This window comes from Acipenser ruthenus, chromosome 26 (genome assembly GCF_902713425.1).
Source record: "Acipenser ruthenus chromosome 26, fAciRut3.2 maternal haplotype, whole genome shotgun sequence".
Lineage (NCBI taxonomy): Eukaryota > Metazoa > Chordata > Actinopteri > Acipenseriformes > Acipenseridae > Acipenser > Acipenser ruthenus.
In genome coordinates, this window is record NC_081214.1 from 5,697,025 (window position 1) to 5,716,656 (window position 19,632).

General features: G+C 37.1%; 1 protein-coding gene across 3 annotated transcripts; it reads left to right on the forward strand.

Annotated features, from left to right (window-relative positions):
* Positions 1-1,055: 1,055 nt before the first annotated feature.
* On the forward strand, positions 1,056-19,394 carry LOC117429521 (transient receptor potential cation channel subfamily V member 1-like). 3 transcript variants are annotated; one of them, XM_059001667.1, is made up of 16 exons: positions 1,056-1,324; positions 9,061-9,328; positions 9,957-10,126; positions 11,520-11,672; positions 12,137-12,274; positions 13,001-13,299; positions 13,532-13,708; positions 14,597-14,752; positions 15,096-15,191; positions 15,524-15,594; positions 15,929-16,094; positions 16,187-16,253; positions 16,399-16,706; positions 17,049-17,170; positions 18,025-18,140; positions 18,297-19,394. In XM_059001667.1, exons 2-16 carry the CDS (start codon positions 9,075-9,077, stop codon positions 18,437-18,439), a joined length of 2,436 nt encoding a protein of 811 aa, XP_058857650.1. In that variant the 5' UTR covers positions 1,056-1,324; positions 9,061-9,074; the 3' UTR covers positions 18,440-19,394. The 3 variants fall into 3 exon arrangements, with proteins under 3 accessions (XP_058857650.1, XP_034759109.2, XP_034759110.2); XM_034903218.2 differs by lacking the exon at positions 1,056-1,324 and adding an exon at positions 4,622-4,779; XM_034903219.2 differs by lacking the exon at positions 1,056-1,324 and adding an exon at positions 4,805-5,261.
* The last annotated feature ends 238 nt before the right edge of the window (positions 19,395-19,632 follow it).

Here is a 19,632-nt window from a genome sequence, read left to right on the forward strand (position 1 = left end):
AAACAACTGCGCTGTCTATATAATAGAAACTGTAATCTGTTTCAAACATAACTGGGCTGTGTTTGATTTGATTTGCCTGGATTTGTAATGCATCACATGGCAAAGGCATTGTTAATGCAGTCTCCCACAACAGATGGATTTCTAATGATTTTTTATAAATGTGAAATGCTAATGACAGAAAACAGCCTTCAGTTGGCAGTAAGTAAAAAGGGAAGCTGTACTGAGGTTCTCTTGTATAAATATCACACTTGGGTGTGGTCTCAAAAAGGAAGTTGTTAACAGATTTTTGAAAAAGAGAAAAACCTTTTGTATATTTCCGGTTATGCTGCAGAGAAGCATTTAAAGTCCTGTATAAAGTTATATGAATGTGAAAATGTATTAATAACTCATTCACATTTAGCTGTAGTTATTACCAAGTAATTACTATGCAATACATGTGTTATAAACATAGCTTAAAGTGGTACCCATATTGTATAATTTATGCAAATTAATCAGATGAAATATCTGATGAAATTAAAATGAAATGCTAAAAGACATGAGTTTACTTGGTAAAGAAGGATTTTGTTGGATAATATTGGAGATCCATGAAAAATATTCACATTGATATTAAAATGATTTAAAGGATATATTTTAATCTTTCAAATCCTGCTTTCAGGTAGCACACTGTATTCCATTGATTTAAACAGTGGCATAACCATATACCGTTTAAATATTCAAAATAGGAACAAACCTGGCATTTTAATTACTTTTAAAAGACACACATACACTAAAGCAACAAAAAGCATAACTGAATTAAAAATGTATGTTGCAAGTGTAACATGCCTCCATTATCAGCTCCTCACTCAGCTACACCTTACCAAATGAGTCAGAAACCAAGTTCTGGGGCATGGTACGGTAACATAAAGAAATAGAACATTTTGCTGTTGGGTTAAAGACCCTAAACTGCTTCTGTAGATTTTGCAGTATCATTTTGAGATCACATCCTGTGTGTGGATATCCTGTGCATCTATTTGTATGATGCCTACGGTGCCCACACATTGCAAGAGAACTGTTAACAAGACAACGAGATAAAACATGCAGCAGTTAAAATCTAAAACGATAAACACAAAAAACAAAAACGTTTTTTTTTATGCACATGGTACAAACGCATTAAGCGCGTTGTAGTTTTTGTAAAGAAGAACTGATCAAAACTATTTTACAGCTTTCTTTTCGTCTTCTTCAGAAGGGAAAGGTGCTTTTGTGTGTGGGTACCGTAACGTACTGCAGGTGTTAGGAAGAGAAAACCGCTGGGGATCACAAGCTGTGCGAACCTCTAGAAAAAAGGGTGAGGATTTTTATTCCCAACTTCATACTGTAAATGCAAAGCTGCTAATCTAGAACCATGATTCCAATCCGTTAGCATGTCTGTGATTTAACATTCTGTGTCTATTACACTGTACAGTAATAAAGTAAAGGAGAGACAGAAATATATCAAAATAGTTAGAAATAGATGCTCAAATGATACCAGCTTTGAGTCTCAATAAAAAAGGACTTCTGTTCTAGGGTAGGCAGGTGGAGATAAACCTACACAATGATTTGCATAAACTGTGACTCCAAAAACTATTCAACCAGTTGCCTAAAATGAATTGGCTATTGTTTGTAATTTTGTTTGGGTTTTCAGTTCAGGCTACACTGGGAGTTTATCGTCCTCATTTACTCACTGTCATTTCACCATTATTATTATTATTATTATTATTATTATTATTATTATTATTATTATTATTATTATTATTATTATTTATCCTTATCCAGGGTGACTTACAGTTGCTACAAAATACCACAATACAAAGTACCACATTGTAGATAACGGCAGTTATAAAGTACAGTAAAATCAGTAGCAAATAAGATTAAAATAAGAGCAAAAAAAATCCAGTAAATAATTACATTTAAGAGCGAATTCGTCTGAGAGCAGTTAAACTTACAGTAAAAATATTTGCTTCCCATGAATAATGAAGCACGAGTGATAGTGTGTATTGTATGTGGATGAACACAATCCCAGTGCACATATGTATATGCCCACCTGCAAGGAGACAGGGACCACTAGCACAGACAGCGGGTTGATTAACATGATCTCAAATGGATTGTGTTAAGGTCCCGTGGGACAGCATTTCTTGGAAAGCAGATCTGATGTACAGCACAGTGCTGCTTATTGAAGCACTGCCAACATCAAAGTCTGCTTTTTAATGGCACTGGATTTAATATGGATTAATTGCAGGTAACCGTTTTTTACGATATAGTTTAATGACACGCAGCTAGTTATATAATTCCGTCCAGAATATCAGTAACACATCACCTGCATCAATAGCACCATGAAAAAGTAGGTCAGTCACTATGACCTGTATCCACAGAGTGTGGGATAGCATTACATTACAAGTGCAGACCAAGCAGACTGTAATTTAATCTAAATCAGATCAGGGGTTTCCAGGTATAGATTAGGTGTGAAAATTGTGGAGGTATTGGGTTATGAGGTATAACAAGCAATGATGTCAGTGCATTGTGATGATGTCATTTTTGTGGTGCAGTGATGTCACTGCATTGTGAGTGGCATCATTGTTTTATATACAGACGTGCTCAAATTTGTTGGTACCCCTCCACAAAAAACGAAGAATGCACAATTTTCTCTGAAATAACTTGAAACTGACAAAAGTAATTGGCATCCACCATTGTTTATTCCATATTTAATAGAAATCAGACTTTGCTTTTGATTTTTTATTCAACATAATATTGTAAATAATAAAACAAATGAAAATGGCATGGACAAAAATGATGGGACCGCTAACCTAATATTTTGTTGCACTACCTTTAGAGGCAATCACTGCAATCAAACGTTTTCTGTAGCTCTCAATGAGACTTCTGCACCTGTTAACAGGTAGTTTGGCCCACTCTTCCTGAGCAAACTGCTCCAGCTGTCTCAGGTTTGATGGGTGCCTTCTCCAGACTGCAAGTTTCAGCTCTTTCCATAGATGTTCAATAGGATTCAGATCAGGACTCATAGAAGGCCACTTCAGAATAGTCCAATGTTTTGTTCTTATCCATTCTTGGGTGCTTTTAGCTGTGTGTTTTGGGTCATTATCCTGTTGGAGGACCCATGACCTGCGACTGAGACAGAGCTTTCTGACACTGGGCAATACGTTTCGCTCCAGAATGCCTTGATAGTCTTGAGATTTCATTGTGCCCTGCACAGATTCAAGGCACCCTGTGCCAAGCGTAGCAAAGCAGCCCCAAAACATAACCGAGCCTCCTCCATGTTTCACTGTAGGTATGGTGTTCTTTTCTTTGAAAGCTTCATTTTTTCGTCTGTGAACATAGAGCTGGCTTGTCAATATGCATTTTAGCAAATTCCAGTCTGGCTTTTTTATGTTTTTCTTTCAAAAGTGGAGTCCTCCTGGGTCTTCTTCCATGGAGCCCACTTTCGCTCAAAAAGCGACGGATGGTATGATCAGAAACTGACGTACCTTCACCTTGGAGTTCAGCTTGTATCTCTTTGGCAGTTATCCTTGGTTCTTTTTCTACCATTCGCACTATCCTTCTGTTCAATCTGGGGTCGATTTTCCTCTTGCGACCGCGCCCAGGGAGGTTGGCTACAGTTCCATGGACCTTAAACTTCTTAATAATATTTGCAACTGTTGTCACAGGAACATCAAGCTGCTTGGAGATGGTCTTGTAGCCTTTACCTTTACCATGCTTGTTTATTATTTTTCTTTCTGATCTCCTCAGACAACTCTCTCCTTTGCTTTCTCTGGTCCATGTTCAGTGTGGTGTACACAATGATACCAAACAGCACAGTGACTACTTTTCTCCATTTAAATAGGCTGAATGACTGATTACAAGATTGGAGACATGTGTGATACTAATTAAAGAAACTAATTAGTTTGAAATATCACTATAATCCAATTATTTATTATCTTTTCTAAGGGGTACCAATAAATGTGTCCAGGCCATTTTAGAATATCTTTGTAGAATAAGCAATAATTCATCTCTTTTCACAGCTTCTTTGCTTTATTCTATGACATACCAAAGGCATGCAAGTATACATGATAAAATAGCTTTTAATTTCATAACTTTTCAGGAGGAATGAAGCATTATTTCAATGAGCTGTAAGGGTACCAACAAATCTGAGCACGTCTGTAACTGCATCCATTAAGTTAGTGGGGGCTTATGTTTATTTTCTCCTGAGGGGAAAAGGGTTCTTATAATACATTACTTACATGTTTTTATGACACTGAATTGCTATTAACAATAATCTTTTTTAATGTCTTTAGAACTAGATGTATACTTTGTTATTTATCATTTCTAGTTTGTGATACGGCTTTATACAAAAGACAAAAGACAGTGGCTATCATGAAGCAACAATGCTAGCCTTTCAAAATAAGCGTAGTCATTTAGCAGCTTGACTAAGTGTAGTCATTTAGCAGCTTGACTAAGACCCAGAGCTAACTGAAAGTATCATTAGTTTATTAATACATATTGTGGTCAGGAAACCATAGGAGATATATGCTTTACATAAAAGAGGTTTTATTGCTTGTGTCTCAAAAGCCAGCCTCGCCTCGGGTACATAAACCACACATGAGTTTTGCTTTGTGTTTGTGAGTCACATGCATGGTAAAGAACAACGACAGAGGAACACGTTAGGCGTTGTTTAAAAAAAAGGACTTAAGCAGAAGTTAGTGTGAGAGAGACAAATGGTTTGAAATAACTACAGGGGTAAGAAAAGAGGATTCGACAAGACAGCATACATGGGTAAGTCAGTTATTTAAAAAAATATTGTTGAAAAAATATCTACAACTATACAGCTAATATGGGTCACAAATAAACACTAAAAGGAATTGCTAGTTTGTAGGACTTCTCCAATATGAAATTACAGAAGGAGGCTTCCTTTACAAGCTGATATTAACCAGACCCAAGACTCAGCTAATGTGCTCTGATATACTCTGGGGAGGAATCGCATGCCTCCTCCTCTCTCTCTCTCATTGAATTATGGAAGTCCTTGCCCTTTAGAGTGGCCATCCTCAGAATAAAGACAAACCCAGGTTAGCTCACAGCATCCCTCACCAGGCTGCCTGTATGGATCCTTCTCTTATCACTTCCACTTCGCTGTGGTCCGGGGAATGGATTGTTACTCTTTATATTCTACGCATGGACACGCTGTCTGCATTGGATCTCCTATGTGATCTATATGGATAATGCATATCAAATGATTGGAACAGTGCCTAGATTTTAATGTAAGTAGTTTTCTATTTAAATAAGCATGTTTTTTTAATTGCAGAAATGATGATAAAATATATATAATACTGTCACACTGTCACAGTTTCAGCCAATTGATATGTATTCGATCGGAATGCTGTTTGTTTTATTCCCAGTAGAATTTTCCCTCACTTGGCTATACGGACCATCCCTTTTTTTCCGTTCAGCTCTAACTGAGTTTACTGTCTTGTCACGAACACATCAGGCACTTGATTAAAGGAGATATGAAACTGAGAACCTGAGTTGCAAATCTGTTTATTCTAACCCTGAAAGAGCATTGAGACAGTGTTGATGATGATGATGCTTATTCTTCTTCTTCTTCTTCTTCTTCTTCTTATTATTACATACATATTGAATTCTTCAAATGCTGCAGACTTGTATAAAAGTCTAGGAAAGAGAGCCTCTCAAAACTGCAGACCACTCTAATACTACAGGGAAGGTTACTACACAAAACAGCAGTAAACTACTCTTATTTACATATATGTATATATTGTAAATGCACATGTTATTTGTTTTTCAGTACTAGACACTGAAACTATTTATTTTTGATAGCAGTTATCCTAAGGTCATATTACTGAAAGTTAATTACCCTTTGATTAAATTGTAATTATAGCGACACAGCGTACACCGAGAGTCCTGTCCGTGCTGTTAATTTAATTTGAGGAGTTCTCAGGATGTCGAATCTGATCTAGACTCCAGTACAGTACTTTGGGTAAATACTAAAAAGACCCTGTCAATTCAATCTACAAAAACAGAAATTATAACAAATAAAATACACCAAAAACCATTTTGAGATGTTATTTTATTTAATATAGGGTCACAGATGGTTACTATGGAGTCAGGTGACACCACAACCCCAGTGTTTCTTTTTCCTTTCATATATAATGGTTCAAATGCCAGTCTGAAGTAAACAGCTTTGATCAATAGAAGCCAGTTTTTGGTATTCATTTCAGTAAGCCACAAAAACTGCTAACCATGTCTGTTATTTCACATGAACTTTGAAAAGGGAAAATACAGCGAAATAATTTTAAACGATCCTTGTTTATAATAATACCCCAGATATACACACATTAGAGAACTGAGCCCCATGATTTAGAAGATAGTACATACCAAAGGAATATCCCCTTGAGCTCAGCTGAAAGGCTTGTTCCACAGCTACAGTATCTTTATGACTATAGTGTGTGGGGAAGCATGACCAGGGGAGGGGTCTGTCAGACACTAAAAACAAACCCAGACTAATAGACCAGTCGAAGGTTTCCTACATTGTACCGACATGGAAAAACATCATCTAAATCTGTTGAAAAGAATTATTATAAACCTCAGCTTAGTGAATGTTTTTAAATGCCCACATGACCCTGTAATTTCAGACCTTTTAAAATCACTCGGAGGATTACTTAGTTACTGTAGAAAATGCATTTTACCATCATTGTGGTTTTGTGTCTGAATGCAGCGTTGGCTATTATTAAATGCTAAATGCTTTGTTAAAGCTTACAATATTACAATTTTTCTCGCCACATCCTATTAAGGGAGTTCATTGCGGTTAGTAAAAAATAATGAGAGGCTTTGTTTGGAAGCTGTTCAGTTTCAGGTTGCATGCACAATAAACAGATAATGGTTCATGTTGATGTTACATTTGATAAAGTTACTATGTTCAGTTAACTAGCGGGCAAGGCCTGCTTAGTCAGATTGTAACAAAAACAGTAAAACCATGTGTCCATTCTGCAATTATTCGATGTAGTTACAGTGAGCCCTTGGATTTCCTGATCACCAAAGAGACTAGATATTTGCATCTAATTCTTCTGCTTCTGTATTTCTGCTAAAGGAAAGGTTAGTTTTTTATGCTAAAATAAATCCTGATATAAAAAGATTGTGAAAGAGGAATCATAGTGGTTGCAAAAGAGTCACCTACTGCAGGAGCTTCTACCCCTTTTCTGTAGCCTCAATCCTTCAAGTCAGGAACATATATATATAGTATTTATGTAAATAGCAACATGCCTTATTTGTCTCTTAACAGTTGCATAACAGCTGTGAAACCCAAAGCTCACTGCAAGCCATTCTTTCCAGGTGCTTTTGTAAAGTTCAGATTGGTGTGTAAACCAGAGACAGAACTTAACACAATTCCTGTACCCAGTCCTATATGATCACATGGTTTTAACCAGCTGTAGGTTTACTTTTAGCTGTTCATGCAGCTATAAGAGAGAAACAAATTATTGAACAGGGACCTGATTGATCAAACTGCTGGGTCGTGATCGTTTAAATAACGTACTCAAATAGTTTAATAATGTCCTTCTTCCTTTTTCCTTCTGCTCTTTTAATTGAGACATGTTTTAATGCAACAAAGGAACGTAGAAAATCTAGGCCTTTGACCAAACAAACCTTGTACAATATTTTTTAAGGTTGCGATCCAAAAAGCTTTTCCTCGTTAATGGAAACATGGTTGCTCTGCAATGGCCAGGAACAACTCTTAATACATGGTAGAACAAAGAGGCAGCTACAACAGTATGAGGCTGACATTGGTAGAATGGTACCTCAGTGTTAATGGTATCATCAAAGACAATGTGCAATATCCACTGGTAATGTCAAACACAAACTCAATGCAGAAGGCTTAACTTTTCTAACACTCCCAGGAATCAGATATTAGTATAAACTTGAGCATGACTGTGAGTGAATAATATCACTGTTTATAATATAATAAATAGTTGCTTTGTTGTACTGTTCTCTTATAAAATCACAAGACTGGCTGTTACAATGATTCCTCATGCTCATGATCTGGTCTGTGTGGTCAGACCTCCATGACAGTGTCTTCTTTATATAGAATATGCCTGCCACATAATGAGTCACTACAGTATCAGCCTTTTTATACCAGACTGTCATGTGGACAGTATTTGATAGCATGTGGTTCATTTTGCTGTTTGATATTAACACGCATTTGGTAGAAGTGGTTTTGATTATGCATAGTAACACAGACACTGTGTTCTATTTACAACATGATTTTCAAAAGGGATAAAACACAGGGTCATTTATTTATTTTAAAGGGTACATAAGGACCTTTTTATTTTATTGTGTTACATGTTCCCATGTGTTGCTACAACTGTTTACGTAAGGTGTGTGTATTTATTTTATTTTATTTTGTCCTTTTGACCACTTTTTAAAACTTTTAAATTGCGTTCACTACCTCAAGATGGCTTCCCATGTACATGCATGGACCTCTCAGAACTACATTTCCCATCATCCTCCTGCTCACATATGTAACTGAGATGGATTTACCAGTGAGCAGGGAATGCAATTTAAGAGTTTAAAAAAGTGGTCAAAATGTAAAAAAAAAAATAATAATAATAATTTAAAACAATACACACACCTTACGTAAACAGATGTAGCAACACATGGGAACATGTAACACAATAAAATAAAAAGGTCCTTATGTACTTTAAAAAAAGTGTTTACATTGTACAGCCCATAAACACCATGTAAAGGCATGACACAAACATGAATATTTAGTTTTTTCACTAACTTCGCACTGGAGTTGATGCTTGGATCATTTGCCACTTCAAGACTACTAGAGATCTTGTTTAAAATTACAGATACTTTTTTTTAACCCGTTGTCTCAGGTCTTTGGGTTACAAATATCCTTCAGGATCTCTCCTTGTTAAACTATAAAGCACACTACCTTGGAGTCATATATTTTAATTTCTGTATTCAAATGGATGTTGCTGTTCACCTCCAACACATACAACACATGTAAATTTCTGATTCTGTTTGCGATTTCTATTGCCAAAGTTTGAATTCCAACCATGAAGAGGTGTGATAGTGCAGACATGGAGCGGTCTGTCGCCTCAGAGACCACATTAACACTGGAGAGTGAGGACTACCTGAGCGAGGATGAGAATTCCCAACCGGCCAAAACCCCCAAGAACAAACCCAAAAGCCTGCTCCTGGGAAACGCCTTTGGGAATAAGGAGTCCGACAGCAGAAAAGCACCGATGGATACAGTTTGCCAAGAAGAAACGGCAGCAGTGAGAGTGAGGGTTAACAAAAATTTCGACCGGTAAGAGAAATATTTGAGATACAGCAGTGTGCAAATGTATTACAACACCTCAAGATTTGTCAATGATATTCTTTATATACATAATTATCATAAACAGAACTATAGAACTGAGTTGTTCGGCTTGGTTCGGTTTAAAGAACAGATGTTTTGTCTCCTTCAAAAAGTCGGAGTTAATTAAAGATGGCGTCAAGGCTTTGAAAATGTGACCCAATAAGAAGTGTCATGTGATGGGATGTGATTGTTTGAGTTTCTAAATATTTTACTGATACAAATGCTTGCTATATTAAATTGGAAGCATTTAACCCAGAGATTGTTTGGTATGATTACGTTTACCTGATTTACATTTTTATCAGCCAGTATTAATACTAACCACGGAAGCTGCTCTGCAGAACACACCGCAGATATCTATTCAAAATATCAGCAGTTTTTTTGCAGAGCTGGACTGCCTCCACTTATGGTACTTCATATAGTTTCTTCACTTCTGTGTAATTAATACCATCATTAATAACAGCTGTGTCTTGTTCCCACTATGCTGACCCAATCTGGAGCCAGTATTCATTTTAGGATGTTGTATTATAGTGGTTTCCGTCTTGAGCTCATGGCACAATGTGTATGTTTGTAATTAAAGGATGACTTCCGGGGATGCTGATATGAGCAGTAAGGACCGCTACCCACATGGCAGATTTGTTATGAAAAGACTGTTTGCTGTTGTTGCCTCTGGAGACGTGTCCCAACTGGATGGTTTGTATGATTACCTGCAGAAGTACCAGAAACACCTCACAGATTCAGACTTCATAGGTAGGACAGATTCATGTATCTAAGTGCCACCATTGAGATACTGTGCCAGAGCCTTACCAGCAAAGACAACACAATGCTGGAAGTAACACTGCTGTCTTGATATGCCTTATAAAGGTTTACCATAGTAAAGTGTAATAAAGCAGAGTGAAACCATAGCAAAGTGTAATAAAGCACAGTGAAACCATAGCAAAGTGTAATAAAGCACAGTGAAACCATAGCAAAGTGTAATAAAGCACAGTAAAGCATAGCAAAGTGTAATAAAGCACAGTAAAGCATAGCCCAGAAAAGTATGGTAAAGATATTTAAAAAACATAACAAACTATGGTAAATGCATTGTTTAACCATGGGAAAAACATGGCATAAATACTATGGTAAACTTTTATAAAGGATGGTAACACAATTTAGCATGTATATCATTAGAATGTCAAACAATGAAAATGTTACCACTGTGTTACTATTCTAGAAATGGCTCCTACCCATTGCTATTGCCATTAAACAGTACTTGGTAAAACAATTTGCTGGTGCTTTCTTTTACATGGCATCTGCATTTTATTGATATGCTATTACCCATGTATTGAACTTTAATTCCATGTTAATAAACAGTCAATAGATAAGAACAAGGTAACTGTAAAATGATAAGGTATCAGTAACATTCAAAACCTAGTACCCCAAATGATATATAGCATTAGCAACGGTTTTATTTAAAAGTTTATACAAGGTCTTGAAATGACGGCATTAGCAATAAAGGGCTTGGAACGGAAGATAATTCTTAGGCATAAATAGGGATGTTGTAACACAATTCAGCCTGGTCTGCACGGTGTTGAATTTGACACTAAATCAATAATTATGGGATTTCTTTATGATCCGGAATCATTACAAATTAAACAGAGCAGGCTTGTAATTCTGCTCATGAGAACATGAGTTTCTTTGAACTGGAAGATCTTTATTTAAAGTATCTCGTGATTTTAATTGGTTTCCTTGTGTATATATATATATATATATATATATATATATATATATATATATATATATATATATATATATATATATATATATACACATATATATATATATATATACATATATATATATAAGAAGGTTGTTACTGCGTAATACTACATTGAAAATATTCGCTCTATTAGATGGTTACTGGTTTTAGTTTGTAATTGATTAACACAGATAAAACACCCCCCCGAAACTAAATCTGAAAACATTGAAACACCACCAAAGACTGCTTATTGTGTCTTCCTTCACCACTGTTTTTGGTGCAGTTCAGGGTGCACTGTGATTATGTCAGAAAATCCTTCAATACTTAGTCTGTTTTGAACAGGTTGTAGATGTTGTTTACTGTATATGCTGTTACCTGTAGTTTGTTCTAATAAATGTCTTTTAGATCGTAGCAATGGAAAAACCTGCTTACTAAAGGCTCTGCTAAACTTAAAGAACGGAAAAAACGATACCATCAAGGTTCTTCTTGATATCGCAGAGAAAACAGACGACTTGCCAAAGCTTGTAAACGCAGTATATACTGACTGCTATTTCAAAGGTAAGATAGAGCTCAGAAATGTTCATTGTGCTCTAACAATATACAGTACATAGCAGACCCTCGTATTGATGTGATAGTTCTTTGTATTGGATAGTTTGCCTCAGATGGCTTGTAGCAGTTTGTATCACATGGAGATCGCATTAAGATTACTTATACTATTTAATTATTAAAAACAAACTGAAACTTGGTTCTGTCTGGAAAGTATATAATAAAACATGGGTCCCAAAATGCCACCCAAACAGTCATCTTACATATCAGTTGTATTTTGCAGGTTGTACAATGACTGTCGCAGGTCTGCAGGTTTTAATCTCAATTTGTGGTTCTGAGCTGTGAAATGCGGGTCACTTGGGTGCTCTGTAAAAGCATGATTACACAGGTTGAATTTGAATTTTGAAGCAGGGTAAATACTTGTGTTAACATGGTGTGCATCTTGGTGTAACATGCGTTTCTTCTGAATCACGCAGGACAGTCAGCAATCCATATTGCTATAGAGAGAAGGAGCAAGTTCTATGTGGAACTGCTGGTGACAAAGGGAGCAGATGTCCAAAGCAAGGCCTGTGGGAAATTCTTCCAACAAAAGAAGGGAAATGGCTTTTATTTTGGTGAGCTCTAAACTATTCTAGTTTTAAAGACAAAGATTTACACTGTAGATACTACAATACTAATATACAACCATACTTTTGTATATGCATAATGTTATTTTATGGAATATACTACGATACCCACTATTATAACTGTATTGCTATAATGTATAGTGAATTGTACATAAGCCTTTTATAGATTTTACAACGGTAAAGGGGCTAATATAACACCATATATGGTGATACACAATTAAATGTACTTAGGAAGCTATTTATTTCAATGCAAATTTGGCCGCTCATGTTTTTCACAATTCACAAGTGTTTTCATTTCTGGATATCTGAAAATAGAGCAAACTGACACTATGCAAGGTTCCCTACTAAGATCCACAAATAAAGTTGTATACTAAACCACCATCTAGAGCTAAGCCTGTCTTGCAGTTAATGGGTTAAAACCGATTAAAACCTGGATCCTTCATATAGGAAAGTCAAGGGATTTTGATAGTTTTTAAAAGCAAAGCATACAACAACATATTAATTTAGTATTATTGCAGTATAAAATATTGTAATGCATATAGTACACCACAGAGATACTACAGTATATACTAATCTATAGTAAGTACTATTGTATTCCATTGATATTTTTATGCATGTATATCCCATTATGTGTATGTTATGCTAAATGCGGTTCAATGTATGAATTCATGGGTTTCAAAGCGTCTTGACTGCACGATCTGCACATTGCCACAGGTGAGTATCCCTTATCGCTGGCTGCCTGTACTAACCAGCTCGACATCGTGACGTTCCTGATGGTAAACCCCTATCAAAAAGCCGACATCACCGCCCAGGACTCCATTGGGAATATGGTTCTGCACGTGCTGGTCACCATTGCTGACAATACTCCAGAGAACACCAGCTTCGTCACCATGATGTACGATGCGATTCTGTTGCGGGCTGCCAAGCTTCATCCAGAACTCAGGCTGGAAGACATTGCCAATAATGAAGGACTGACTCCATTAAAGCTTGCAGCAAAGACCGGGAAGATTGGGGTATGTTGATAGTTTTTACAAATATGAGCTTCTTAACGTTAACCCTTTATCCAAATGAATTGGGACCAGGATCGCGTTGGTAAAATTATTACTGTAAGATCAAATGACCTCCAAAAATCTACTGTAGCGTTAAACATGAAGAATGGGAAGGTACAGTACAGCTTCGGTTCGACAGGCGACAGAGAAGAGTGCGGTTTCTCATTCAACGACATGCCATCTCTCCATCTCTCAGATCTTCAGGCACATTATCAGGCGTGAGATTGACGATAAGGAGTGCAGACACCTGTCCAGGAAGTTTACAGAATGGGCTTATGGACCAGTGCACTCATCTCTGTATGACTTGAACAGCATCGACTCCTACGAGGACAACTCGGTGCTGGAAATCATTGCGCACGGCTGTGAAATACCAGTAAGACCTGGCATTACTGCTTTATATAAAACCTGTTACGCTGGTCCTGAAGGAAAGTGATTTCCTATAGCCTATAGCAGGTGGTCTTTTTGTGTGTAGATTCATACCCATATACTGTATATGTTTACCAGGCACATGCCATAATGTAGTTTACCATACTTAGTCCAAATCTATAATGAAATTCCTCGGAAATTGTGGCATTTACAGGCTCCCATGGAATTCGCAGTCTTCCACAGATTTTACTGAAAAAAATCTTTGATATATTAAATTGGAAGTACTTAACCCATGCATTGTTTGATATGATTATGTTTACTAGACTTACATTTTTATAAGCCATTGTTAATACAAATACTAAACACATAAAACACAAATATCTACTTGTAATTTTCAGCAGATCTGGACTCCCTCTAACCATACATTATCATACCGCTCTGTTATTTAAAACAGTTGCCTTTATAATTGTGCTTCACTACAAAAAAATGGTATTACTGCCCGTTATCTAACAGTATATTCCTCAGACATGTGTTGAATCAACTGGCCAATTCCAGGTTCATGATCAAGGACATTACATAGAAGCGCATGTACTGCAGATGAGATGATCAATGAATCCACTGAAAACATCCAGGAGAATCTACTGCGCATGAACAGCTCATTCTCCCCTCAGGATACCCCTGGAATCTTTTCCCCTTAAGCTAAATAATTGTAACAAGTGCAAGTGAAAAGGAATTAAAATGAACTCGACCCCTTCGTGACATTCAGTTTTTGTGTGGATGCCCCCGGAGTCGAGGATCCCTTCTTTTTCAGAGGATGAATCGATGGTCTCGCGATTCTATATGCTGTAAAGGTGCCTCTGATTCCAGTTCACTGTGTTTGTATCCTTTGTTTCAGAATCGACATGAGTTATTGCAACTGGAGCCTCTCAATAAACTGCTGCAGGAGAAATGGGACAGATTCGCTGGCTTTATGTTTTACTTTAATTTTTTCTGCTATTTTGTGTACCTGGTCATATTTACCACTGTTTCCTACTACAGACTGGAAGGAAAGGTAACATGTATTTAGAAATATGTTTGTTTTGAAATATTGTGCTAATATTTACTGTGGGGAGGTGGAAAGACCACACCTTAACATCTGTACCCCCCCCCCCCCATATAATCATACAGAAATGTTATATTTCAAGTACTGTATTTGTAAACTATGCCTTTTCAATTCATGTTTACATAATTTGTTAATGAGTCATACCTTTTGTTTTTCATTGACCCACAAACTGATGAAGACAAAATGCTTGCCTACTTGACTTTCTTTTACAGTAGTTTTAGCGCAGAGCTTTAATGAATTATTATTGTATCAACTGTTCCGAGCTGCCTTGCTCTGTTTTTTTGTATTGCAGCCGCCGTTTAAAATCGAGGCCACTGTGAATGGAAAATTACGTCTCACTGGACAACTAATAAGCGTTGCAGGAGCACTTTATTTTCTCTTCAAAGGGGTACGCTGATGCACACACACACACAGTATAAAACTTGTTTTGGGGGATGTACACTAAATATTTAAATGATTAAAAAAATATTTATTTCAGGACATTTCTAACAAAAACCCTTCTTCAGCTGTGTAAGATTTTTCAGCCCCTCACAAGACTGAGAAAGTACTGCTAAATACTTAGAGCTCAAAGAACATGAATGGAAATGTCGATTTGAAAGGGTAGTCTTTAGAGACTACAGTATTCAGATTCGATCAGGGTCTATGGATAAGAACAGCGTTTTTGTTAAATATGTTTTTTTTATCCTTATATATAATTTTTTTTTTTTTTTTTTTTTACAGATTAAAGACTTTGTGATTAAACGTCATACATTTCAAAGTTTATTGCTGGACGGCTACTGTGATATTCTTTTGTAAGTACATTTCCCTTGTAACTTAGTCTATTTTGGACTGAGGAAGCACAGATAGAGGCCAAGGGGCAAGCATTCCCATGGCTGTTGTGACAGCAAGATAGAGAGCGCTATGGAGAATATTATTAAACTCAATATTGGAGCACTGAAACCTAGAACCTCTCTGTGAGTTTGCACACCTAGTTAAAAAAAAAAAAAACTGCGTGGTTTACCCCCCTCCCCCCCCCTCATAAAACCAGGTTGTCAAGCTTAGTTTCAAGTACAGTAATATAGACAAGCATAGAATTCTTATTTTCTATGAAGGTCACATTGTCACCGATTCCTCCCTGTTGTCTAGTTTTTTGCAGGCAGTCATGTTCCTCACCTCCTCCGTGCTGTATACCTGTGGCATGGAGGAGTACGTCGCTCTGCTGGTCCTCTCTCAAGCTCTTGCCTGGATCAACTTGCTTTACTTCTCCAGAGGGTTTCAGCACATGGGCATCTACAGCGTTATGATACAGAAGGTAATACAAGTCTGTCTGAAAGTTAATCAAGCTACGTGTAATCTGTTACTCCCCAACACTGATCCTATCCCACATGCTTCTGTCTACCACAGATGATCCTGAGAGATATTATGCGCTTCCTGTTTGTCTATATGGTGTTCCTCTTTGGGTTTTCTACAGGTAATTCTTCTTTGTGTTCTTCTGTACTGAAGCACAGATATTCTGCTACATACAGTAACACTGGCCTTTGAGTTCCCGACTGTAATGGTCAGCATTCAAGTAATTTGTTAAGGGTTCCTGATGTTTGCCTTGCATTCACCTGCAGCTTTGGTGACCTTGATTGAAGACGATCCACCTCAAGGACAAAACGCAACTGAGGGAAATAAACAGGAAGACTGCAAAAGAGAAACGTACAACAATATCTATTTCACCACCATGGAGCTGTTCAAGTTTACCATTGGAATGGGCGACCTGGAATTCACAGAACAGTACAAGTTCAAGTTAGTCTTTTACTCACTGCTCATCTGTTACATCATCTTGACCTACGTTCTCCTGATCAACATGCTGATCGCACTGATGGGAGAGACTGTGGATAAGATTTCGAAGGAAAGCAAGAGCATTTGGAAGCTTCAGGTTTGTAACGTTAGGCTCTTGCAATGGGGTTGAAAAATGTGCAAATGTTTAAAATACAATCACCCTAGTGGTGTAGTCAAGGGTAAACTTAGTTTAACCCACTGCTCATATGGGGGAAAAAAACATTTATTATCTGCTCTCCTATGATAAGCAAATGTATATATGTATACTATGTATATCAAAGGTTAAAGTCAAGACATATACCAATGTATTATATAAAGCAACTTCATCCTTCAACCCACAATTCTGCACGACCACCACAAATGACATCAGGGAATAGAGTGCTTTGTGAATTCCAAGTATGGATACTGATGGTTTTGCGGTATGTGTTTCTACATCTAGAGAGCCATCACAATTTTGAACCTCGAGAAAAGTTTGCCAAACTGCCTGAAGACCAAATTGAGGTCAGGAGTGATAAAGGAGCTTGGTCACAGCGCTGGAGAAGACAGCAGGAGGTGTTTCAGGTAATTCCAGGTTGATCACTTCGAAAGCGGATTGGAGAAATCACATAGTATTTTTTTTAAAGCTTGATAAATAAAATTAGTTGTAATTATAAAAATAAATCAAAGAAAATGTAATGCATTTAGGCATCAGATGGTATACTTTTTCCATTTGTTCTTATCCCATCAGCAACTTTCTATGAGTTGTTTAACCTGTGTGGTTTTAAAAAGGTGAACTTCTAAATCCATTTCGAAAATCTTATTGTATTCCTATAGAATTACTGGTGTAACCTTATTTTTATTTAACTTATAAATAACCATGAAATAAGCATAAATCAGACTGTACAACTGTACAGTAACAGGATGCAACAGTTTATTTGAAATAATTGCAATCTTGAACTAAAGTTAAAATAACTTTAAGTAAAGAACCAAAATATTCTTAGCACAACAAAAGGCGCACAAGCAAAAATGTTAATAAGAGGCAAGAAACTGGATTTTAAAGCCGTGGTTAGCATTTCTTTAACTAGTACTATCCTATACGTAATGTCAAGTTTTCTTTTTCCTAAAAGCCTGGTATTATTATTATTTATTTCTTAGCAGACGCCCTCATCCAGGGCGGCTTACAGTTGTTACAAGATATCACATTATTTTTACATACAATTACCCATTTATACAGCTGGGTTTTTACTGGAGCAATCTAGATAAAGTACCTTGCTCAAGGGTACAGCAGCACTGTCCCCCACCTGGGATTGAACCCACAACCCTCCGGTCAAGAGTCCAGAGCCCTAACCACTACTCCACACTGCTGGTAAATATTAGAATTGCTGTTTGCTTTCCAAATGGTTTCATTCACCTCTGCATGTTTCTTAAACGCCTAGAGTTGAGGAAGTGAACTGGACTCGCTGGAACTGCAATCTGGGCATCATTAACGAGGATCCTGGACAGGGGACTGTTCCGAGTATCGTTTATCCAGAACCAACACTTAGAACTAGAGGTAACGGATTTCTTCTCAACGCATTGATTGTAGATTTATCATCCCACTCACTGACCTCATTAAAACATCACATTCTGATGTGCGATTCAGATACAGAACTGAGGAGGGAGTGCTGCAGTCACATTCAATGTTCCGTTTTTTGATTTTCTCTTTCAGAGCGGAGCTGGCGCAGAATAGTTCCACTGTTGAGGCAGCTGAGTCACCAGCAGCGCCCCCCTGGGAACCAGCAGCAGCAGCAGGAGGAGGAGGAGATGCTAACCATCCGTGCCTCCTCATCACAGAGCGAGCACAGAGACTAGCAGAGACTGGGTTTCCACTGCGCAGTATAACTGCACCGTCTCAACAGGTTTTGATGCACCCCACCATCCTTAAGACACTTCTTGGTACCACTATGTTACTACTGTACACACACCCAGTAATCACTGTCAAATAACTTAGAAGTACCAAGTTTTGCATGACCTGAATGGACCCATGCGCCAATGTAGGCGATCCAGGAGAACAGTTTTAGAAGGTGTTTTTAATCAGTGCAAAAATAGAACAAAGCTCTGCTTCAAATGCCACTTTATTTTTATTTTTTTTGTTTTACTGTTTTATAGTTCTGGTTTCTGTTGCTGCAATATTGAGTTCTTATTACCTTTGTCTTTACCTGGCTTTGAGCCGGTCTGAAGAATCCCAAGTGGTGGGATTCATATTATGGGACAATGCCACTGTCAGCCCCACCTACTTACTCACCAGAGAGCTGGGACCAGCAGCGTGCAATCACATTGTCACTTGATTTGAACATGGAAGAATGTTCAATACAGACACTTTGGATACTTCAGACAAGCTCAAAGCCAGCCTGGTATTTACCATGTTTGAAATAGAGGATGGTCTCCGGTTCACATCCATTCAGTGTTGTATGTAAAAGGACAGTATGTGACATTTTTACTTACCACTCAAATCCAGTTAGGTTGAGGTACATCTTTGGCATTCTATATAAATTCAACACAGCTGATTTCCCTGCAATAAATAATAAAACTAACATTGTATTTGCACGCAATTACCAAATAACATTTGATCTGCTCGTAATTCTATCTAAATAGGAAATGTTTATGTCTGCCTGTATATAATAATATGCAAATAAAATGAATAGGACTGAATACATCTTTGTTTATTTATTTTTAATCTTCTGTACCTCATATAGAGGATATCTAGATGTATAGAATGTTCATGAAATCATATGGCATGGCCAAATAAAAGCAAAACAGCACCCTCTCCTGGTCAAGTTCTTTAAATACGAATACACTTACATATATTAGCAAATACTATACTTTGATTTAATAAATTTGTATTTTTTGGCTTAAAACAATATTGCCTACCAGAAATGTCCTTGGGATTAAACAACGAAAAGTTGTCCTTGCTTACAACATGTTAGAGCTGGCTGCTGTGTATCGCTTGGCTGTTTTACTAATTTTAACAGCAGTTGTTCTTAATACAACCATCTTTAGATTTC

What these genes read in the sequence shown, in the direction of transcription:
- LOC117429521 (XM_059001667.1), top strand. Translation starts at nt 9,075, where the DNA reads ATGAAGAGGTGTGATAGTGCAGACATGGAGCGGTCTGTCGCCTCAGAG. An exon ending in TACTGACTGCTATTTCAAAG is followed by an intron (nt 11,673 to 12,136) that starts GTAAGATAGAGC and finishes TGAATCACGCAG; the next exon opens with GACAGTCAGCAATCCATATT. An exon ending in TTTATTTTCTCTTCAAAGGG is followed by an intron (nt 15,192 to 15,523) that starts GTACGCTGATGC and finishes TTTTTTTTACAG; the next exon opens with ATTAAAGACTTTGTGATTAA.